Here is a 24,873-nt window from a genome sequence, read left to right as displayed (position 1 = left end):
AGTTTTTTATTGGCACAAACTAAAACTGTAGACACTGTAGTAATATTCTTAAGTTGTTCCATGTCCAACATGGAGAATTACATATTTGTAGTTTTTTTGCCAGGACAAAATATATGACAATCCGTAACCACCTCACTTTGCAATTAATATCTTGTTTTTTGTTTTTTTTTAATGAAATTACAAATTTGAAACACAAAATGTTGCTGCAATAAAAACATAGGGAGGCCGCTGATCTGTCACTTAGCATTTGGCTAGAATAGCATTTCCTGTCACCCTCTGGTTTAAAGGGGGTTGAATTTAGTTTAGACAACTAAAACTGCTTGGCTCAAGGGTCAGTTCACCTAAATCTAACTTAACTCAAGTGTATCTAGCCATTGTGGTAGTCAAAGCGTTGAAAGATTACATATAAAATTTTCAACAGCAACATCTCTTTTCAAGCAATGGAAATGGATTATCCGTCACTCTGGATAATCCACAGAACATATGGTTGAAGGTCTGGTATTATGACCTTTTTCGTCTCATTTGTCTGGATGACAGGTCAGGCAAGAAGAGTGGGCCCACTGCAGCCCCTGGGAACAAATACAGTCCTGGACAAACAAAAGATTAATGGAACTGTTACCTTGAATAGGTTGTTGATGCTGGGCCTGCTTTACCAATGACTCTATTTCCCAGGTGATAGAGGCAACGAAGCAAGTGGGTAGCAGGATAGGTTCAGGGTTAGCAGTTGACTCCTCAACAGTAAACTATCATGATAGGACATCATGTTTGGCGTTATGAGAACCTGGATGGAACCTGGTGAGAGACAAATTAAAACAACCAAAAAACAAAGCTCATCTTGTCTGTTGAGATTTAAACTGTTTGGCAGATTGGATATATGAGAGATTTTTGTGATCTGTCCAAACAATGAAGGGCTGGTCAGTATGGTCCAACCAGTGATGCCACTCCTCTAGAGCCAGTTTGACAGCAAGAAGATCCCGGTTACCGATATCATAATTTCTTTCAGCAGGTGACAGCTTGCAGGAGAAAAAGGCACATAGATGAAGTTATCAATTGATGATTGCTGGGATAGTACTGCACCTACCCTGGTGTCGAAGGCATCCACCTCCACAACAAACTGGCAAGCAGGATCTGGTTGGATGAGGATTGGTGCTGAGGTGAAGCGGCTCTTAAGGTCTTTAAAGGCCACTTCAGCCTTGGGAGACCACATGAAAGTAGTGGAAGTGGAGTTGAGGGCAGTTAGTGGAGCAGCTATCCGACTGTAATCTTTAATGAATCTCCTGTAGAAGTTGGCAAAGCTCGGGAAGCATTGCAACTGTTTCAGGTTAGTGGGTTTTGGCCATTCTGTAACAGCTGTCACCTTAGCTGGATCCATCAGAGCACCTGCCCCTGTGCAATGATATAGCCAAGAAATGACACAGAAGGTACATGGAACTCACACTTTTCTGCTTTTACATACAGCTTGTTCTCCAGGAAGTGCTGTAGGACTTGGCGCACATGCTGCTTGTGTTCCGACTGGATCTGGGAAAAGATCAAGATATCATCAAGGTATACAAAGACAAACTGGTTGATCATGTCACGGAGGACGTCATTTACTAAAGCCTGGAAAACTGCAGGGGCATTAGTCAGACCAAATGGCATAACCAGATTCTGAAAATGGCAAATGGGTGTGTTAAATGCGCTAGATGGGGACACTAAAAGGGAAGTTTTGCTGCTCCAAGCCATTAATAAGGATTTAGGCAGTAAGATATTAGATTTTCTTGCCAATTAATATCAGCCACCTCAGTCCATTGCTTGTATAAGAAGTCAGTTTTTTAGTTGTAAACAAGAAGCAGGGAAGGGGTGGAGCCATTAATACTCAGGTTTGAGGAGTCTCATAATCAATGGGTGTCTGTGGACATGGCTAAGTCAGATCTGGTGTAACACTAAGAGACCAGTTCACCTTAGCCCTACAACCAGGCCCAGACCAGCAACAGATGTGACAGACACCGGGGACAATGTTTGTGCAGGTCTATGCATAGGCCCTTGAAAAGGAGTTACTGAGGCATGGGGAGGTAGGGGTCATTTGGATTAATGAAGAGGCTATTGAAGTCCCAACAGCCCACCCATCCAGCAACATCTACACCAACAGTGGGCCCCAGCCACAGCTCCAACAGCTCAGATACAACTTATGGACTGAATTACAACACAACATTGCAACGCAGATGTCAGCAACGGAGAAGGCTCTAGTATAGGAGATAAAGATGTAGCTGGCTGGAATGGCGTCAAGCACCCCTCAATCAATTGCAGCCTTGGCTACAACTATTTAGGCATTTCAGTGCCCCCGGAGAACGCCATCCATCTCCTCCTATGAACCCTGTGGGTTTCGGTGGGATGCCCAAGGAAGGCCATCAGCACCTCCTTTGACGCCCTTTGACCTGTGTAACACCCCTGCGACCTTCCAGCACCTGATGCAAAGGTGTGTGGGTGACAAGGTAAATGAATACTTATTAATATATTTGGATGAAGTGATGATCTGTTCCCCTTCTTTTGACATTCACCTACAGCATTTGGAGCATGCTTTCCAGCAACTTAAACAGCACGGCCTCAAGCCACAGCCCCAAAACTGTTGTCTCTTCAGAAAGGAGATGAGGTTTCTGTGCCACGTTGTCAGCAGTCATGGGTTGGCTACAGGTCCAGAAAAGACAGCAGCTGTGAGAGACTGAGCAGCACCAGTAACAATTCATTTCCACCCATGCAAAAACACAGCTCCCTTGCATAGCCTCCTTCGAGGGAAGGGGCCACAGAAAAACAGTCCAGTGGAGTCAAGAGTGTCAGCAGAGTTTTGACCAGCTAAACTAAGTGCTCCTATAGGCACCTATACTAGCTTATGGTAATTATGACCTTCCTTTTAGTGTGTATGTAGATACACACTAGGGCTATCTGTGGGGGGGACACTTTTACTGTGTTCACTGACCATAACCTCTTAGTTGACCTCTACACAGCCATTCTAGGACCAGTGGACCAGAGGTGGGCAGCTGAACTGGCTAATTACAACTTCACTATCAAGTATAGGCCAGGAATTGAAAATCAGAATGCAGACAGCTTGTCATGCTTGCCTGGGGAGGTGGGGGTGGCGGTTGTTCAGGTTGAGGGAAGCCTAGACTTAGCACCGGATATAGTGCTCAGTCTCCAGAGATCTGGCAGGAGACAGAGTAGTGATCCAGACTTGTGCAAAGTAGTTGAGTGGAAGGCCCAAGGGAGTCCCCCACCAATTTGCATTAACTGGCCGGGACTGAATGGACTCTGGTCTGGGCTTAATTTTAACTGGAACCTGCTCAGTGTTATGTTGTTTGACATCCATAGTGGCTATTCCTTTGGTAGACAGTAGTAGGTCTGTGACATTTAGTGTTTCTTTAACATAGTATTATTATATCCATCCTGGCAGTGTCTGGAGATAGGAGCAATAACTCATCAAATACGCATAAGGCAGGAAAGGAGAGATGGATACTGGATACTGGTTGGAAAAAGGGAGTGAGCAATGAAATGGGGAAGAGAGTGAAAGTTGGTGAGAAGGAGGAGTTGGGGGGGGGGGGGGGGGGGGGGGCAGATTGGGGTGTGTGAAGAGGAAAAGGGGGAGGGTAAAGGAAGCATGGGGAAAATGAAGAAGATGAGGCTTAAATAATTGATGTCATGAAGAAGTGAATCAGAGGGCTGCTAGACCTCATCAACTCTCTGTTCAGATCTGTGGTCACTTCCTCTGACGATGGTAGAGACACTGGAACAAGCAGAGCTCTGCACCCTTCCCCTCAACACCTCCTGCACATCAACACCTGTTTCTCCCAAAGCCATGCTCATCAAAACACTACTGTACTGCATTGCTCTGCTTACCATGACGCTCAACCTGTTGGTTGTAATCTCCATCTGTCACTTCAGGCACAGCTCTTTTTCTTGAATTATATTAACTGGTCATGTGTAATAGCATGTAAAGGTGTTGGGGCAGATTAACTTTTAGTGGAAAGAGCTCAAAATCAGTTTTCATAAAATTATGCTTTTTTAAATTCTATGCTATAAGACCAACTTTGGCTATTCGTCCACCTTGCATACAAGCTTTTTGAATGTGTTTTTAAGAAAACTAAAACAAGCTTAAGATCTTAGTGCTTTAACTGGTAAATGAAAATGTCATTCTTAATGAGCTTATCTGTATAAAGGTGTCACAATAGCAGTAGTCATGATAATCTCCATATCTGCCCAGCAGAAAGCGTTAAGATTAACTTTGCATGTTAAGATTAACTTTGCATGTTAAGATTTTTTTTTTTTTTATTGTTGTAAAATATTCTGCAGTCTCACAATATTCGCTGTGATCTAACCTCATTTTCATTGTGTCATGGGCTGAATGTGAGGCATGTGGGGATACTATCACTAATCGGCATAATCATAATCTCTCACTCCAGGCAGCTCCACACCTCCACCAATGTCCTCCTCCTCTCCCTGGCTGTGTCTGACTTGCTTGTGGGCCTTGCAGTGATGCCAGCTGCAATCGCTACGCTGCAGTCCTGCTGGTTTCTGGATGAAATCACATGTGCTCTCTGGTTCTTGTTGAGCTTTATCCTCACCTCCTCCTCTGTTGGAAGCATGGTGCTCATATCAGTGGATCGTTACGTGGCCATTTGTGCCCCTCTGCACTATTCTTCCATGATAACGCCAAGAAGAGCTAAAATCTGTGTGTCTTTGTGTTGGATCTGTTCTGTTATCTACAACTTCATAATACTAAAAGATCACTTGTTACAAACAGATATGTTAAATCCCTGCCCCCAAGAATGTACACTTATCATAAGCTACATTTCAGGGGCAGTAGACTTTATTCTGACCTTTTTCAGCCCTGTTACTGTTATCATAGTTCTTTATATGAGAGTGTTTGTGGTGGCTGTGTCACAGGCACGTGTCATGCGGTCTCAAATTGTAGCAGACAAATCAAGAACTCTGACTGTAGTTGCAAAGAAATCTGAGATGAGGGCTGCTAGAACTCTTGGCATTGTCTTACTTGTGTTCATACTTTGTTTATGTCCATACTACTGTCCTTTTCTAGCAGGACAGGACACCACAGATGATGGTTCATCCGCTCAACTTTGGCTATTTTATTGTAACTCCAGTTTAAATCCTCTGATCTATGCCTTTTTCTACCCCTGGTTTAGAAAAGCTATTAAACTCATTTTCAGCCTTCAAATACTGCAGCCAGGTTCCTGTGAGGCCAAGATAATGTAGAAAATAGCCAAATACTGTATATAAACTGACTTATTTTATCAAGGTGAATTCAGTTTGATTGGAGATGAAGTAAATTTGTTTTGTTCTGTCAACTGTACACATCAGTTCAGAATACTTTTTAAAGAACACAGTGAAACGATGGTGTTGTGACATCCAGTAAATATATTAACTTGGGAAAGACAGTAAAAAGACATAAGCTATATTTTTTTATAAACAATTTGCTAGTGTAGATTATGGAGATTTAACACTCTTTGTTAAGAAACTATTCAATAGATATTCTTACTGTTTAATCTTACTGTACTGAACAATACTGAACAATATGTGCTGTATATATAATGAATGAGGTTCTGTAGTCGCCTAAATATCGCAAAGAAAAAAGAAAAATGTATGATTTAGCTAAAGTCTACTGAATGGCCAAATATAATGAATGTCATGATATGTGTAATTGAGGCCTATGTTACCAACATACTGGAAGCTGCACATGTGTTATACAGGCACCTGTAATTCTTAAAAGTATGGTACACCAAAAATGACTTAAACAATATGACATTGCTGTTTTCAATATTCAATTAAATGTCTTCCAGTTTGCTAAATGTGATGATGTGTTGTGTCCAGACTGTCGAGGATCCCTGACAAACGGCATGATTATGTAGAAAAGAATAAAACTGGTAAGAATCCCAATCTGTGTGACATCTTTTTCCAGTCTTGTACACACAAACTAAACTTCATATATATTGCTAAAATAAATTGTGATATTGGTGTTGTGATATAAAAGGCCAAATTGATATTTTTATCAGGACATTGAACATAAATATTCAAGTACTAAATAATGACAGTAAAAACTGGCTAATTACAAAAATAAACAAACAAAAAAAACTATGTTTGTGATGTATTCATAATTCCTAGTGTTTAGGAATTTTGTTGTTTTTACATTTAAGTAATATATTTGAATTTTGAATAATACAAGACACTATGGTGCATGATACAACCACAACTAGTGAAGTGAAATTGTCCAGACTATTGAAAGCTCCTTATAGACCCTTTTTCACAGAAAACATTTGGACATGTCACAGTAAGAAGATGTAAATAATAAAATGAATGATGGCTGAATCCCATTTAGTTGCTTTGGTTTCAGGGTTGTCTGAACCTTTAAATACAATAGACTCTGTGTAATCATTATTATATAATCTGGTCTTTTATTACTCAAGAAAACGCAGAAATACGCAGAAATAATTTTTTTAGACACAGGAAGAGTCAGAATATTTTACAGTGTTTCACAGAAGCTTTGTTGTCACCAAACACCGGCTGCTGTAGGTCGTAGTGCAGGTTTCCTATTAGAAAAGGGAAATCAGTAATAGACATTCAGTCTCCATGGTCCTGTCTGTTTAATGGTCTGACTAAAAATCAAATTGCATGGAATAAAGTTGACATGTCCATAAAAATTAAACAATTTTTTGTGCGGCATATTTGGTTTTGATGGACTGCTGATATTATTGACACCCACAATGTGTTACACCTTGTAGAATGGACATTCTCAAAATAAGAAAATTAAAGTTAACGTACCATGATTCCTTCAGTTACCAGTTCAGCACAACACAAACATTTAAACACACACCTAAGTTTTTAAGAAAAAGAAAATTGTCAACACTGATGTTTATACAGAGGGGTGTTTTAATGTTTCACAGATTTTCTCTATTTTGGAATTTCTGAGACCTGTCAAAAGATCTGTCAAAGTGTTCACAAAATGAGAAGGCATACAATACATCAAAAAGAGAATATACTGCATAGTTCTAAAAACTATTGCTTGATAAAGTATCATTTTATTTGTTAACACTACTTTCAGTTTAATAATTAACCAGATAATCTAATAACCTTTCTCAAAAATAGAACTATTTTTGATAAATATAATTTCATCAATACTTAGTTAGACAGATATAATGCCACATGCTCCTATGATACCAGCCACAATTATGATAATGTATATAACCTATTGCTATCAAAGATTTATAGGAATTTCAATCTAAAGTTCTCCTCATGTTTGATCATAATTTATTTGTGACCGTCAGGAGGGCAAGGAAGGGCCTCTGCAAAAGATGCACAGGAATAACTGACGTTTATGCCTTGGCAGTGTACCTCCTACACCAACAGAAGAAGACAGTCCCTGTCCAGGAGACCAGGAGGGTTGGAGTGGGTTGACAGGTCAGGGTAGCAGGCAGTACCAGGGTTTTGCTAGCCCAGTTGATTCCTGTGCCCATGTTCGAGCTTACCAATCCTGATTCAGTTGTATAGTCAGATCACCATGCTCAGGCGGCTGTGATGAGGTTAGACTAGTTTGGTGCTAATGTTTCTGAATTGTGCCAAACTGACATTGATTCTGAACTACCCAAGGAACAGACCAGCCTGGTTGCCAGAACAAAATTTGGCATTGTACTTTTCTGCAAGTGACAGTTCTATCTCACACAGGCTCGGCCCTCTACTGGACTCTAAGGGTAATACTCCTCTCCAATCACAAGCATGTAATCGCTCACTGAAATTTATATGTACATAGCTGGCCAATCAGGATGCGCCTACTGATTATGTGTGTCCGCACCCTATATAAGTAGCGTCTTGCTGCCGCTTACCATCCTCTTTTCTGCTGGTAACTTCTCGTTCCTGCCTGCCATGCCCCTGTCTCATGGCCACTGCTGCCGTGCATCACTTCTGCTTCAACTGCCTCGGACGTTTCACTTCGTTGTGATGAGAGTGAGCAGGAGCTTGAGATAGATCACTGTGGTGAAGATGAAATCATTGCTCCATCTGGCCCTCCACTGCCGCTACCGCCACCACCGCCTGAGACACTCCGGGCAGCTTCTCTGATGGATGATGACGACAAGCTCTCATCTGTCTTGGCAACTTTGCTGACTTTCGGACATCCTCCGCTGACATCTGTTCACCAGGATTTCCCGAAAGTCATGGCCATGGTGGCATACCAGTTGGGCTTCCTTTGCCCATGCCCAAGCCGGTTAGCAGGCTCCATGAAGGATTTTATGGCCTGGCTCATCCTGCTCAACCTGCCTTCGTTTTTCCTCCTCTACCAGACATTTGGCAGTGCATCGAAGCGTCTTGGAAGGAGCCGCTGAAAACGAAGTCACCAGTGGTGAGACTGGTATCCTTCCTGAGAATGCAGGGCCACACGGAGACAGGCTGTCCCGCTGTGCCCCCTTGGAAGAGGTCCTTGAAGCCATCCTGATTCCCCACTTGACTGGGTGGACACCAGCTGGAATATTTTTCGAAATATTCCAGCTGGCTGCGCAGCTGGCCATGGCAGCGAACAGTCTTGGTGTGTTGGGCATCACAGCAGCAAATACACCGCTGTTACACCGCATGAATTGAATTTCTGGGTCACGCCATCGGTCGGATTAACAACCTCATTCTAGGTGTGGTGACTGTTGCAGGATGAGCTCACGTCACGTGTGGTTGGGACTCACTACCCTACAGAGGAAGGACAGAGAGGACCTCCTAGGAGCTCCCATGTCGCTGGACGATCCCATCGGATCCTCACCCAACCAGTGCAGCGCACCTCCCTGGGAAATGGTGACGTGGTTATATCCATACACAGAAATAATGCCACGCACCCACACACTGACAGGAGTGAGGAAATTTCATTACTTCATCAAGGAGATAAATCTATCCTCCCAAGAGGAAATAGATTTTCTCTCCAAAGAGATCCAGGACCTGTTATCGAAACAGGCTGTCTTAGTCTTTCCCGCTCACGACAGACAGAAAGGGTTTTACTCCACGTACTTCCTGGTTCCCAAGAAGATAGGATGTTTCAGACCCATTTTGGATCTCTGGATTCTGAACCAATGTATCGCCAGATAAACATTCCACATGCTGACCATCAGGATATTGCTGGCACTGATTTACCCAGGTAACTGGTTCACCACCATCAGCCTGAAAGATGCGTATTTCACGTTGAGGTGGTGCCAAAACAGAGGAAGTTCCTGTGTTTCGCCTTCCTGGGGACAGCCTACAAGTACAACAAGCTACAGTTCAGCTACTCCCTGGATCCCTGCATGTTCAGCAAGTGTGTGGACATGGCTCTGCAACCGCTGAGCAACCGTGGCATGAGGGTCTTCTTCTACTTAGACAACCTCATTGTCATGGCCAGGTCCAGATATTGGGCCATTTTCCACACTGCCAGACTGGTGCTGCACCTAACTCAGGTAGGCTTTGCCATCAACTGGAGAGTCCCCAGCCTACAGGCAGAATATCTGGGGATTGTGCTTGATTCGGCCATGCTACACACTGTTCTGTCAGAAGCCAGAAGGCAGTCCTCAGACTGCGGTGGGGAGTGGCAGTGAAAACTTTGACTGTCATGCAGGCATTGGGGCTCATGGAAGTGAGCCATCCAGTTATTCCACTGGGGCTCCTGCACATGCACTGCCCGCAACAGTGGTTTGCCAGCTCCACAGAGGCACAAGCATCGCTTGGTGAAGTGAGGGAGTGGCTGGTAAAGCCCTATCCAAGAAGCGCCTAGCTAGTTGGTTTTGTGAGTGCATCTCCCGAGCCTACAGGCAGGCAAGTAAGGACCCCCCACTGTGTTCCAAGCGCATTCCACACATGGTGTGGCAGCGCTTACGGCCTTGTTTGGTGGGGTAAGTGTCAAAGACATATGCACGGCGGCATCCTGGTCTACGCCTTGTCCATTCATAAGGTTCTATCTCTTAGACATGACAGGCTCCTTTTCAAGGTCCATGTTCGCAGGTGCGACTCAGGACTTGTGAAAAGGGTGGTGTGTGTGTCAGCTGTGTTTACCTGACCCCCCCGGGCAAATATATGCCGGCATTCTCCCGTGATCCAAGAGGACTCTAGGAATGGGGTGTACAAGGTCCTCAGTATATGACCTATGACCCCTGTGAGGTTAGGTCATTTTTTTCACCCAGCTCTGGTCCATGTTAACTGGACTGGGTTGGGCCCCCTACTGCTCCGCTAAGTGGCTGGGATTATAAAGGGGCCACAGCAACTAAACCTGTGGTTGGCTGAACTCAGTGAGGCAGTCTGATGATGTGGCGTGGCAGGGTGTACATTCTTCAGGCTCCGCCTACTGCACCCATAGAGTCCAGTAGAGGGCAGAGCCCGTGTGAGATAGAACGAAGGTTACAATATTGTAACCCTAGTTCTATATCCACAGGCGAAGCCCTCTACTGATGGACCTGGCCGCTCCCACGCTGTTCAGTGAAGTGGTTTTGGATGGTGAGTGGCAGCGAAGCGCCGCTTATATAGGGTGTGGGATGCATATAATCAGTAGATGCATTCTGATTGGCCGGCTACATACATGCAAATTTGTGTGATTGGAGAGGAGTATTACCCATAGAATCCAGTGGAGGACTCTGCCTGTGCTTATAGAACTAGAGTTACAATATCGTAACCTTTGATATGTTGAATCTCTATGTTTCAATATGTTTAATATGTAGCAAATCAACATTTCAACCATATGTAACATATCAACATTTCTAGGGTTAGGGTTAGGGTTAGTGGTATAGTTCAGATGACATGTATATGGGCTGACTTTCCTATTATTGGCTAGAAAGTTCGATTGAAGAAAGTTGGAAAAGCATCAAAGCAACAGAGAGCACTGTTCAAGACCATCTCACAATTAATGTCCGCTTCCAGTGTCAGTGAGATGTTGGGACATTTGCAGCTGTTTTCATTTTTTAATATTTTTTTATTTTAACTCAAACCATAATCTTTCCCTAACCCTAACGTTTCCGTGGTTTGCAGAAACGTACAATGCCAATGCTTTATTCTGGCGACTGGGTTGAATAGACACAGGGGACTCCACCTGGATCCTCACAAGGTAGGTTGGTAGCAGTTTCGTCATTCATGTCGACCTAAACTGGAGGTTCTCTCTCCGAGGTATAGGGACTAACATGGTGGCTTGGACAACCATCATTTTATTATGGGGTGGGTTATGTCATCTATGGACAGTATTTACTGCTATTTGTATTGAATGGACTCTGGTTTGGGCTAAATTTTAATTGGAGCCTTCTCAAAATTGCGTGGTTTGACAGTCATAGGGGCTTTTTCTTTGGTAGACAGTTGTAGTTCTGTGACATTTAGTGTTTTCTTTACAGTATTATTATGTCCATCCTGGCAATGTCTGGACAATAACTAGTCAAATGATGATAGGGAGCAAAATTGGTGAGTAGGAGGAGTTGGGGGGGGGGGGGGGGTAAAAGGAAGGACGAAGTGAGTCAGAGGGCTACTAGACCTCATCAACTCTCTGTTCAGATTTGTAGTCACTTCCTCTGACGATGGTAGAGACACCGAAACAAGCAGAACTCTGCACCCTCCTCCTCAACACCTCCTGCATGTCAACGCCTGCTGTTTCTACCAAAGCCACGCTCATAAAAACACTGCTGTACTGCATCGCTCTGCTCACTGTGATACTCAACCTGTTGGTTGTAATCTCCATCTCTCATTTCAGGCACAGATACTTTCCTTGAATTATTACAGATAGTAGTGTGTAATAGCAGGTAGCAGTGTTGGGGTGGTTTAACTGTTAGGTAAAAGAATTCAGCATCAATTTTCATAAAATGAAATTTAAGCCTTTTTAAATTCTATGCTATAAGACCAACTTTGGCCCTTAGTCCATCCTTGCATGCAAGCTTTTTGAATGTGTTTCTAAAAATCAAAAACAGGCTAAAAGTCTTAATACCTTAACTTGTAAATGAAAATGTCATTCTTAATGGGCTTCTCTGTCTAAAGGTGTCACAATAGCAGTAGTCATGATAATCTACATTTCCACCAAACAGAAAGCGTAGAGATTTATTTTGCATGTAGAGTTTGGTTTTCATATTGTTGTGTCTATGAAAGTAAAATATTCTGTTTTCTCACAATATTTGCTTTGATCTCGTGTCATGGACTGAATATGATGAACATGAGGATACTATCACTAATCAGCATAATCATAATCTCTCACTCCAGGCAGCTCCACACCTCCACCAATGTCCTCCTCCTCTCCCTGGCTGTGTCTGACTTGTTTGTGGGCCTTGCACTGATGCCAACTGCAATCGCCACACTGCAGTCCTGCTGGATCCTGGATAAAATCACATGTGCTCTCTGGATCTTGTTTAGCTCTATCCTCACATGCTCCTCTGTTGGAAGCATGGTGCTCATATCAGTGGATCGTTATGTGGCCATTTGTGCCCCTCTGCACTATTCTTCCATGATAACACAAAGAAGAGCTAAAATCTGTGTGTCTTTATGTTGGATCTGTTCTGTTATCTACAACTTCATAATACTAAAAGATCACTTGTTACAAATAGATGTATTAAATCCCTGCCCCCAAGAATGTACACTTATCATAAGCTACATTTCAGGGGCAGTAGACTTTGTTCTGACCTTTTTTTGTCCTGTAACTGTTATCATAGTTCTCTATATGAGAGTGTTTGTGGTGGCTGTGTCACAGGCACATGTCATGCGATCTCAAATTGTAGCTGTCAAATCAAGAACTCTGATTGTAGTTGCAAGGAAATCTGAGATGAGGGCTGCTAGAACTCTTGGCATTGTCCTACTTGTGTTTATACTTTGTCTCTGTCCGTTCTACTGTCCTTTTCTAGTAGGACAGGACACCACATTTGATGATTCATCACCTCAAGTTTGGCTATTTTATTGTAACTCCAGTTTAAATCCTCTGATCTATGCCTTTTTCTACCCCTGGTTTAGAAAATCAATTAAACTCATATTCAGCCGTCAAATACTGCAGCCAGGTTCCTGTGAGGCCAAGATAATGTAGAAAAAAGCCATATACTGTATATAGACTAATTTTATCAAGGTGAATTCAGTTTGATTGGAGATGAAGTAAATTTGTTTTGTTCTGTCAACTGTACACACCAGTTCAGAATACTTTTTAAAGAACACAGTGAAACGATGGTGTTGTGACATCCAGTAAATATATTAACTTGGGAAAGACAGCAAAAAGACACATATTGAGAACATAAGCTATATTTCTTTATAAACAATTTGCTAGTGTAGATTATGGAGATTTAACACTCTTTGTTAAGAAACTATTCAATAGATATTCTTACAGTTTAATCTTGCTGTACTGAACAATACTGAACAATATCTGCTGTATATATAATGAATGAGGTGCTGTAATCACCTAAATATTGCAAAGAAAAAAGAAAAATGTATGATTTGGCTAAAGTCTACTGAATGGCCAAATATAATGAATGTCATGATATGTGTAATTGAGGCCTATGTTACCAACATACTGGAAGCTGCACATGTGTTATACAGGCACCTGTAATTCTTAAAAGTATGGTACACCAAAAATGACTTAAACAATATGACATTGCTGTTTTCAATATTCAATTAAATGTCTTTTCCAGTTTGCTAAATGTGATGATGTGTTGTGTCCAGACTGTCGAGGATCCCTGACAAACGGCATGATTATGTAGAAAAGAATAAAACTGGTAAGAATCCAAATCTGTGTGACATCTTTTTCCAGTCTTGTACACACAAACTAAACTTCATATATATTGCTAAAATACATTGTGATATTGGTGTTGTGATATAAAAGGCCAAATTGATATTTTTATCAGGACACTGAACAGTAGTATAAATATTCAAGTACTAAATAATGACAGTAAAAACTGACTAATTGCAAAACAAACAAACAAAAAAAACTATGTTTGTGATGTATTCATAATTCCTAGTGTTTATGAATTTTGTTGTTTTTACAGTTAAGTAATATATTTCAATTTTGAATAATACAAGACACTATGATGCATGAAACAACCACAACTAGTGAAGTGAAATTGTCCAGACTGTTGAAAGCTCCTTATAGACCTTTTTTCACAGAAAACATTTGGACATGTCACAGTAAGAAGATGTAAATAATAAAAGGAATGATGGCTGAATCCCATTTAGTTGCTTTGGTTTCAGGGTTGTCTGAACCTTAAATACGATCATATTTATATAATAATCATTATTATATAATCTGGCCTTATATTACTCAAGAAACGCAGAAATACACAGAAATAATTTCTTTAGACACGGGAAGAGTCAGAATATTTTACAGAAGCTTTGTTGTCACCAAACACCAGCTGCTGTAGGTTGTAGTGCAGGTTTCCTATTAGAAAAGGGAAATCAGTAATAGACGTTCAGTCTCCATGGTCCTGTCTGTTTAATGGTCTGACTAAAATCAAACTGCATGGAATAAAGTTGACATGTTCATAAAAACAATTTTTTGTGCAGCATATTTGGTTTTGATGGACTGCTGATATTATTGACACTCACAATGTTCTACACTTTGTAGAATGGACATTCTCAAAATAAGAAAATTAAAAGTTAACATATTCCTTCAGTTACCAGTTCAGCACTACACAAACATATAAACACACTTAAGTTTTTAAGAAAAAGAAAATTGTCAACACTGATGTTTATACAGAGGGGCGTTTTAATGTTTCACAGATTTTCCCTGTTGTGCAATTTCTGGGAATGTTAAAAAAGATCTGTCAAAGTGTTCACAAAATGAGAAGGCATACAATACATCAAAAAGAGAATATACTGCATAGTTTTAAAAAACTATTGCTTGATAAATTATCATTTTATTTGTTTACACTACTTTCAGTTTAATAATCAACCAGATAATCTAATAACCTTTCTCAAAAATAGAACTATTTTTGATAAATATATTTTCATCAATACTTAGTTAGACAGATATAATGCCACATGCTGTTATAAAAATTCCAATCTATAGTTCTCCTCATGTTTGATCATAATTTATTTGTGACCGTCAGGAGGGCAAGGAACAGCCTCTGCAAAAGATGCACAGGAATAACTGATGTTTATGCCTTGGCAGTGTACCTCCTACACCAACAGAAGAAGACAGTCCCTGTCCAGGAGACCAGGAGGGTTGGAGTGGGTTGACAGGTCAGGGTAGCAGGCAGTACCAGGTTTTTGCTAGCCTAGTTGATTCCTGTGCCCATGTTCGAGCTTACCAATCCTGATTCAGTTGTATAGTCAGATCACCATGCTCAGGAGGCTGTGATGAGGTTAGACTAGTTTGGTGCTAATGTTTCTGAATTGTGCCAAACTGACATTGATTCTGAACTACCCAAGGAACAGACCAGCCTGGTTGCCAGAACAAAATTTGGCATTGTACTTTTCTGCAAATGACACAGGCTCGGCCCTCTACTGGACTCTAAGGGTAATACTCCCCTCCAATCACAAGCATGTAATCGCTCACTGAAATTTGTATGTACGTAGCTGGCCAATCAGGATGCGCCTACTGATTATGTTTGTCTGCACCCTATATAAGTATCGTCTTGCTGCCGCTTACCATCCTCTTTTCTTCAGCGACAGCGAATCAGCTAACTGATCACTCTTCTCCAGGGATGGAGTTGCTGGTAACTTTTCGTTCCTGCCCGCCATGCCCCTGTCTCATTGCCACCGCTGCCGTGCATCACTTCTGCTTCAACTGCCTCGGAGGGGACCAAGCAGAGAACATCATGATGCAGCCACCGCTTCGTGTACTGTGCAGAGCGCTTCCTCCAGGAACTTTTTCATTGTGCTTGATTTGGCCAGGCTACGCGCTGTTCTGTCAGAACCCAGAAGGACGGCCCTGCAGAAGGCAGTCCTCAGACTGAGGTGGGGAGTGGCAGTGAAAACTTTGACAGGCATTGGGGCTCATGGAAGCGAGCCATCCAGTTATTCCACTGGGGTTCCTGCACATGCGCTGCCTGCAACAGTGGTTTGCCAGCTCCACAGAGGCACAAGCATCGCTTGGTGAAGACCCCCAATCAGTGCAGGAGTACCTGCACTCTTGGGGGTCCCCACAGTATCTGTTGGCAGGGACACCGCTAGGCCAAGTGACCTCCTATATAGCAGTGTTCACAGATGTGTCCCTGACAGGGTGGGGGGAGGCATCTGTCTGGGGAGAGTGATAGGTGGTGTATGGCCTTCAGGGGAAAACTGACACATCAACCTCCTCGAACTTCAGGTGGTGCTCCTGCTTCTCCAACACTTCCAGACTCTAGTTCAGGGGAGACATGTTGATGAGAACAGACAACCACACCACAGTTGCCTATATCAACAGGCAGGGCAGAGTCTGGTCCACAGCCCTTTTGAAGATAGTGGAGAACATGTTGGTGTGGGCCTCAGAACACCTTCTCTCTGAGAGCCCTCCACGTGAACACTGGTGAACAGGGGCGCTGACCTCATGTTGAGGAGCAGCCCTCTGCCAGAGGAGTGAGTGCTGCACCCTGAGGTGGTCTAGTACATTTGGAACCACTTCAGGAGGGCGGTAGTGGACCTTTATGCCAGTCAAATGCACGGCAGCATCCTGGTCTACGCCTTGTCCATTCATAAGGTTCTATCTCTTGGCCATGATGGGCTCCTTTTCAAGGTCTGAGTTTGCAGGTGCGACTCAGGACTTGTGAAAAGTGTGGTGTGTGTGTCAGCTGTGTTTACCTGACCCCCCCCGGCAATTATAAGCAGGCATTCTCCCGTGATCCAAGAGGACTCTGGAAATGGGGTGTACAAGGTCCTCAGTATATGACCTATGACCCCTGTGAGGTTAGGTCATTTTTTTCACCCAGCTCTGGTCCATGTTAACTGGACTGGGTTGGGCCCCCTACTGCTCCGCTAAGCGGCTGGGATTATAAAGGGGCCACAGCAACTAAACCTGTGGTTGGCTGGGCTCAGTGAGGCAGTCTGATGATGTGGCATGGCAGGGTGTACATTCTTCAGGCTCCGCCTACTGCACCCATAGAGTCCAGTAGAGGGCAGAGCCCGTGTGAGATAGAACGAAGGTTACAATATTGTAACCCTAGTTCTATATCCACAGGCGAAGCCCTCTACTGATGGACCTGGCTGCTCCCAAGCTGTTCAGTGAAGTGGTTTTGGATGGTGAGTGGCAGCGAAACGCCGCTTATATAGGGTGTTGGATGCATATAATCAGTAGATGCATCCTGATTGGCCGGCTATGTACATGCAAATTTCAGTGAGCAATTGCGTGCGTGTGTCCAGTTTCAGTGAGATGTTGGGACATTTGCAGCTGTTTTTATTTTTTAATATATTTTATTTTAACTCAAACCATAATCTTTCCCTAACCCTAACGTATCTGTGGTTTGCAGAAACGTACAATGCCAATGCTTTATTCTGGCGACTGGGTTGAAAAGACACAGGGGACTCCACCTGGATCCTCACAAGGAGGGTTGGTAGCAGTTTCGTCATTCATGTCGACCTAAACTGGAGGTTCTCTCTCCGAGGTATAGGGACTAACATGGTGGCTGGGACAACCATCATTTTAGTATGGGGTGGGTTATGTCATCTATGGACAGTATTTACTGCTATTTGTATTGAATGGACTCTGGTCTGGACTAAATTTTAATTGGAGCCTTCTTAAAGTTGTGTGGTTTGACATTCATAGGGGCTTTTTCTTTGGTAGACAGTAGTAGTTCTGTGACATTTAGTGTTTTCTTTAACACGGTATTATTATGTCCATCCTGGCAATGTCTGGTCAATAACTAGACAAATGATGACAGGGAGCAAAACTGGTGAGTAGGGGGGGGGGGGTAGATGGAAGTGTGTGAAGGGGAAAAGTGGGAGGGTAAAAGGAAGGACGATGGAAATGAAAAACATGAGAGTTAAATAACTGATGTCATGAAGAAGTGAGTCAGAGGGCTGCTAGACCTCATCAGCTCTCTGTTCAGATCTGTAGTCACTTCCTCTGACGATGGTAGAGACACTGAAACAAGCAGAGCTCTGCACCCTTCCCCTCAACACCTCCTGTATGTCAACGCCTGTTTCTACCAAAGCCACGCTCATCAAAACGCTGCTGTACTGCATCGCTCTGCTCACTGTGATACTCAACCTGTTGGTTGTAATCTCCATCTCTCATTTCAGGCACAGATGCTTTTTTTTTAAATCGTTACAGCTGGTAGAGTGTAAGAACAGGTAGAGGTGTTTAACTGGTGGTTTAACTGTTTGTTAAAAGAATTGAGCATCAATTTTCATAAAATGAAATTTATGCTTTTTTAAATTCTATGCTATAAGACCAACTTTGGCTACTTGTCCACCCTGCATACAAGCTTTTTGAATGTGTTTCTAAAAAGCTAAAACAGGCTAAAGATCGTAATACATTAACTTGTCTTAATGGGCTTCTCTGTATAAAGGTGTCAGAATGGCAGTAGTCATGATAATCTCCATTTCTGCTAAACAGAAAGTGTGAAGATTTATTTTGCATGTTGAGTTTGGTTTTCATATTGTGTCTATAAAAGTAAAATATTCTGTTTTCTCAGAGTATTTGCTGTGATCTAACTTCATTTTCATTGTGTCATGGACTGAATATGATGAATATGAGGATACTACCACTAATCAGCATAATCATAATCTCCCATTGCAGGCAGCTCCACACCTCCACCAATGTCTTCCTCCTCTCCCTGGCTGTGTCTGACTTGCTTGTGGGCCTTGCAGTGATGCCAGCTGCAATTGCCCTGCACTCCTGCTGGTTTCTGGATGAAATCACATGTGCTCTCTCATTCTTGTTGACCTTTATCCTCACATCCTCCTCTGTTGGAAGCATGGTGCTCATATCAGCTGACCGTTACGTGGCCATTTGTGCCCCTCTGCACTATTCTTCCATGATAACGCCAAGAAGAGCTAAAATCTGTGTGTCTTTGTGTTGGATCTGTTCTGTTATCTACAACTTCATAATACTAAAAGATCACTTGTTACAAATAGATATGTTAAATCCCTGCCCCCAAGAATGTACACTTATCATAAGCTACATATCAGGGGCAGTAGACTTTATTCTGACCTTTTTCAGCCCTGTTACTGTTATCATAGTTCTCTATATGAGAGTGTTTGTGGTGTCTGTGTCACAGGCACGTGTCATGCGGTCTCAAATTGTAGCTGTCAAATCAAGAACTCTGACTGTAGTTGCAAAGAAATCTGAGATGAGGGCTGCTAGAACTCTTGGCATTGTCCTACTTGTGTTTATACTTTGTCTCTGTCCGTACTACTGTCCTTCTCTAGCAGGACAGGACACCACATTTGATGGTTCATTCGCTCAACTTTGGCTATTTTATTGTAACTCCAGTTTAAATCCTCTGATCTATGCCTTTTTCTACCCCTGGTTTAGAAAAGCCATTAAACTCATTTTCACCTTTCAAATACTGCAGCCAGGTTCCTGTGAGGCCAAGATAATGTAGAAAATAGCCATATAGCCTACTGTATATAAACTGATTTATTGTATTAGGATGAATTCAGTATAATTCAAGGTGGAGTACATGTGTTTTGTTTTGTCAATTGTACACATCATTACTGTACTTTAAAAATAGAACAATATCTGCTGTATGTATAGCCTAAATATTCAAAGAAAAAAATATATTATTTGGCTAAAGTCTTCTAAATGGCCAAATATAATGAATGTCATGATTTGTGTAACTGACACCTGTTATCAATTCACTATAAGTTGCGCATGTGTTATACAGGTGCCTGTAATTCTTTGAGGTATGGCAAACAAAAATGACTAAAAGAATGTGACACTGCTGTCTTAAATTTGCAATTAAATTATGTTTTTTCCAATTGGTAAATGTGATGATGTGTTGTGTCCAGACTGTTGAGGATCCCTGACAAATAGCATGATTATGTAGAAAAGAATAAAAGTGATAAGTATCTAATCTGGGTGACATCTTTTTCACAGACTCGTACAAACAAACTAAACTTCACATAACGCTAAAATACATTGTTGTGAAATTGGTTTTGTGATATAAAAGGTCAAATTGATATTTTTGTGTCAGGAAAACTAGATAAAGAAGACAAAACAAAACAAAAGAATATTGTATGTTTGTGACATGTTCATAAAATACAAAATTCTCAGAATTAGAAAGAGAAAGTTGACATACCATGAATCCTTCAGTTACCAGTTCAACACGACACAAACATATACACACACACTGAATCTTTAAAAAAGGGAAAATTGTGAACAATGATGTTTATACACGGGATTTTAATGTTTTCACAGATTTTCTTTATTCTGCAATTCTGGGGACTGTTAAAAAAGATCTGTCAAAATGTTAACAAAATGAGAAGTCATATAGTACATCACAAAGAAAATATACGTCATAGTTTCAAAAAATATTGCTTGATAAATTAATAGCTGAACTCTATTTAGTGCTGACACAGTAAGCCAATTAATTAAACAGTGTGACATTGACAACATTTCCTGTTTCCAGCTTCTCAAGTGTGAGAATGTGCTGCTTCTCTGTTCAATTTGAAGATGTCACCTTGGGCCCCGGGAAACTGTCATGGACATTTCTCAATATTTTTTGTTTTTTTATTAACTTGACAATTAATCAGTTCATGATTTGATCGAAAAGATTATTAAGAAATTAATAAATTATGAAAATAGTAATTAACTGTACGCCTAAATTATTTAGTTATTTATTGTCATATTGATTTCTGTTTTAGGAGTATAATTTCAGCTGTAATTTGACTGTACTGTAGACAATGTGGTAATACTCCATTTCCAACATGGAGAATTACATATATTGTAGTTTTTTTTGTCAGGACAAAATATATGACAACTCTTAACCACCTCACTCTGTCATTAATATCTTTTTTGTTTGTTTGTTTGTTTCTTATGAAATTACAAATTTGATACACATGATGTTGCTGTAATAAAATAGGGAAGCTGCTGCTCCTCTGTAACTTAGCATTTGGCTAGATTAGCATTTCCTGTCACCCTCTGGTTTAAAGGGGGTTGAATTTAGTTTAGACAACTGAAACTGCTAATCCACAGAACATATGATTGAAGATCTGGTATTATGGCTGTTTTGAATAATTTTCATAAATACAGTCTATTTTAAACATATCTGTAACATTTTATTCACCAAAAGTTGTTTAGATTTCTCTAAATTCATCTTTCCTTTTAGCCAAGATTCCCCTCTGTCCTCCAGAAGGCTGTTTTGGAAGCCATACTCTGACTGGCTGGAGGTGTGACCTGACCTTGCACCTGATGCAAAGGTGAATATTTATTAATATATTTGGATGATTCTCCTTCTTCTGACAGTCACCTACAGCATTTGGAGCATGCTTTTCAGTGACTTAAACAGCACTGTCTCATGCCACAGCCCCAAAAGTGTCGTCTCTTCAGAAAGGAGGTGAGGATTCTGGGCCATGTTGTTAGCAATCAGAGGGTGGCTACAGATCCAGAAAAGACAACAGCAGTGAGAGACTGGACAGTACAAGCAACATTGAAACAGATACGCTACTTCTAAGGTTTTGCTGTTTACTACTGATGATTCATTCCTGTCCATGCAAAAACACAACTTCCTCCTTCGAGGAAAGGGGTTACAGAAATCCAGTCCAGTGGAGTCAAGAGTGTCAGCAGAGTTTTGACCAGCTAAAGCAAGTCCTCCTACAGGTACCTATACTGGCTTATGGTAATTACGACTTTGAGTGGGCCTAGGGGCAGTACTTTACCAGGTCCAGGATGGTAAAGAGAGGATAATTGCCTACACAAGCTGCAGTCTACTACCTACTGAGAGGAATGACTAAAGCTATAGCTCATTCAAGCTAGAGCTTTTAGTACGTAACTGGGCAGTCACTGAAAAGTTCAAGGGCTATCTGTGGGGGGCCATTTTTACTGTGTCCACTGACCATAACCTCTTAGTTCACCTCTACACAGCCAATCTAGGGCCAGTGGAGCGGAAGTGGGCTGCGGGAGGTTGAGGGAGGTTGAGGGAGGCCCAGACTTGGCACCAGAGCAAAAGTTGGTGAGTAAGAGGAGTTGGGGGGGGGGGCAGCAGATGGGAGTATATGAAGAGGAAAATAGGGAGGGTAAAAGGAAGGGCAATGGAAATGAAGAAGATGAGAGTTAAATAAATGATGTCATGAAGAAGTGAATGGGGGGCTGCTAGACCTCATCAGCACTCTGTTCAGATCTGTAGTCACTTCCTCTGACGATGGTAGAGACACTGGAACGAACAGAGCTCTGCACCCTTCCCCTCAACACCTCCTGCACGTCGATGCCTGTTTCTCCCAAAGCCATGCTCATCAAAACACTGCTGTACTGCATCGCTCTGCTAACTGTGACGCTCAACCTGTTGGTTGTAATCTCCATCTGTTACTTCAGGTACAGATGCTTTTATTGAATTATTAAGGCTGGTAATGTGTAATAGCATGTAGAGGTGTTGGGGCAGTTTAACATTTAGTGGAAAGAACTCAACATCAGTTTTCATAAATTATGCTCTCTCAAATTCTGTTATAAGACCAACTTTGGCTATTGGTCCACCCTGTATAAAGTATAAGCTCTTTGAATGTGTTTTTAAAAAATTAAAACAAGCTAAAGATCTTACTACTTTAACTTGTAAATGAAAATGTCATTCTTAATGAGATTAAAGATGTCACAATAGCAGTAGTCATGATAATCTCTTTTTCTGCCAAACAGAAAGTGTAGAGATTTATTTTGCATTTAAAGTATGTTTTTATATTGTTGTAAAATATTCTCTATTCTCACAATATTTGCAGTGATCTAACTTCATTTTCATTGTGTCATGGACTGAATATGATGAACATGAGGATACTACCACTAATCAGCATAATCATAATCTCCCACTCCAGGCAGCTCCACACCTCTACCAATGTCTTCCTCCTCTCCCTGGCTGTGTCTGACTTGCTTGTGGGCCTTGTACTGATGCCAACTTCAGTTGCCACGCTGCTGTCCTGCTGGTTTCTTGATAAAATTACATGTGCTCTCTGGATCTTGTTGAGCTCTATTCTCACCTCCTCCTCTGTTGGTAACATGGTGCTCATATCAGTTGACCGTTACGTGGCCATTTGTGCCCCTCTGCACTATTCTTCCATGATAACGCAAAGAAGAGCTAAAATCTGTGTGTCTTTGTGTTGGATCTGTTCTGTTATCTACAACTTCATAATACTAAAAGATCACTTGTCCCAAACAGATATGTTAAATCCCTGCCCACAAGAATGTACACTTATCATAAGCTATATATCAGGGGCAGTAGACTTTATTCTGACCTTTTTCAGCCCTGTTACTGTTATTATAGTTCTCTATATGAGAGTGTTTGTGGTGGCTGTGTCACAGGCACGTGTCATGCGGTCTCAAATTGTAGCTGACAAATCAAGAACTCTGATTGTAGTTGCAAAGAAATCTGAGATGAGGGCTGCTAGAACTCTTGGCATTATCCTACTTGTGTTTATACTTTGTCTCTGTCCATACTACTGTCCTTTTCTAGCAGGACAGGACACCACAGATGATGGTTCATCACCTGAAGTTTGGCTTTTTTGTTGTAACTCCACTTTAAATCCTCTGATCTATGCCTTTTTCTACCCCTGGTTTAGAAAAGCCATTAAACTCATTGTCAGCCTTCAAATACTGCAGCCAGGTTCCTGTGAGGCCAAGATAATGTAGAAAATAGCCATATACTGTATATAAACTGACTTATTTCATTAAGATGAATTCAGTGTAATTGAAGGTGAAGTAAATTTGTTTTGTTTTGTCAACTGTACACATCAGCTCAGAATACTTTTTAAAGAACACAGTGAAACGATGGTGTTGTGACATCCAGTAAATATATTAACTTGGGAAAGACAGCAAAAAGGCATATATTGAGAACATGAACTATTTAAAAAAAAAACATTTTGCCAGTGTAGATGATGGAGTTTTAACAGCTTGTGTTTATAGACTATTCAATAGTTACTCTTACAGTTTAATCTTACTATACTTTAAAAACAGAACAATATCTGCTATATATATATATATATATATATATATATATATATATATATACATATATAGAATATATATATGTACATATATAAGGAATGAGGTTCTGTAGTTGCCTAAATATTGCAAAGAAAAAAGAAAAATGCATGATTTGGCTAAAGTCTACTGAATGGCCAAATATAATGAATGTCATGACCTGTGTAATTGAGGCCTATGTTACCAACATACTAGAAGCTGCACATGTGTTATACAGGCACCTGTAATTCTTAAAAGTATGGTACACCAAAAATGACTTAAACAATATGACATTGCTGTTTTCAATATACAATTAAATGTCTTTTCCAGTTTGCTAAATGTGATGTGTTGTGTCCAGACTGTCGAGGATCCCTGACAAATGGCATGATTATGAAGAAAAGAATAAAACAGACAAGTATCCACATGTGCGTGAATTTTTTTCCAGACTTTTATGCACAAATTAAACTTCACATATAGCGCTAAAATATATTGTTGTGAAATCAGTGTTGTGATGTAAAAGGCCAAATTGATATTTTTGTTAGGAGACTAAACATTAATATAAATATTCAGATACTAAATAATGAAGACAGTAAAAACAGACTAATTGCAAAACAAAACAAAAAATATAGCTTTTTGTGATGTATTCATAATTCCTAGTGTTTAGGAATTTTATTATTTTTACAGTCAAGTAATATATTTGAATTTTGAATAATACAAGACACTACGGTGCATGATACAACCACAACTAGTGAAGTGAAATTGTCCAGACTGTTGAAAGCTCCTTATAGACCTTTTTTCACAGAAAACATTTGGACATGTTACAGTAAGAAGATGTAAATAATAAAAGGAATGATGGCTGAATCCCATTTAGT

The 24,873-nt window shown here is 41.1% G+C and overlaps 4 protein-coding genes across 4 annotated transcripts; all 4 read left to right on the top strand.

Annotated features, from left to right (window-relative positions):
- The first annotated feature begins 3,742 nt into the window (after positions 1–3,742).
- Positions 3,743–5,385, top strand: LOC122989062 (trace amine-associated receptor 8a-like). Its single transcript, XM_044361743.1, has 2 exons — positions 3,743–3,912; positions 4,431–5,385. Exons 1-2 carry the CDS (start codon positions 3,743–3,745, stop codon positions 5,239–5,241), a joined length of 981 nt encoding a protein of 326 aa, XP_044217678.1. The 3' UTR covers positions 5,242–5,385.
- A 6,152-nt stretch (positions 5,386–11,537) lies between these two features.
- LOC122989061 (trace amine-associated receptor 13c-like) lies at positions 11,538–13,021 on the top strand. Its single transcript, XM_044361741.1, has 2 exons — positions 11,538–11,710; positions 12,211–13,021. The coding sequence occupies exons 1-2, from the start codon at positions 11,538–11,540 to the stop codon at positions 13,019–13,021; spliced, it is 984 nt and encodes a 327-aa protein (XP_044217676.1).
- Positions 13,022–17,968: 4,947 nt separating this feature from the next.
- On the top strand, positions 17,969–19,542 carry LOC122989060 (trace amine-associated receptor 13c-like). The gene is made up of 2 exons (XM_044361740.1): positions 17,969–18,138; positions 18,638–19,542. Exons 1-2 carry the CDS (start codon positions 17,969–17,971, stop codon positions 19,443–19,445), a joined length of 978 nt encoding a protein of 325 aa, XP_044217675.1. The 3' UTR covers positions 19,446–19,542.
- A 2,660-nt stretch (positions 19,543–22,202) lies between these two features.
- LOC122989059 (trace amine-associated receptor 8a-like) lies at positions 22,203–23,696 on the top strand. Its single transcript, XM_044361739.1, has 2 exons — positions 22,203–22,372; positions 22,861–23,696. The coding sequence occupies exons 1-2, from the start codon at positions 22,203–22,205 to the stop codon at positions 23,669–23,671; spliced, it is 981 nt and encodes a 326-aa protein (XP_044217674.1). The 3' UTR covers positions 23,672–23,696.
- Positions 23,697–24,873: the final 1,177 nt, after the last annotated feature.

The sequence above is a fragment of the Thunnus albacares genome, chromosome 9, assembly GCF_914725855.1.
Source record: "Thunnus albacares chromosome 9, fThuAlb1.1, whole genome shotgun sequence".
Classification (NCBI taxonomy): domain Eukaryota; kingdom Metazoa; phylum Chordata; class Actinopteri; order Scombriformes; family Scombridae; genus Thunnus; species Thunnus albacares.
Note: the sequence above shows the minus strand (reverse complement) of the source record. Positions and strands in the feature narration are given on the sequence as shown.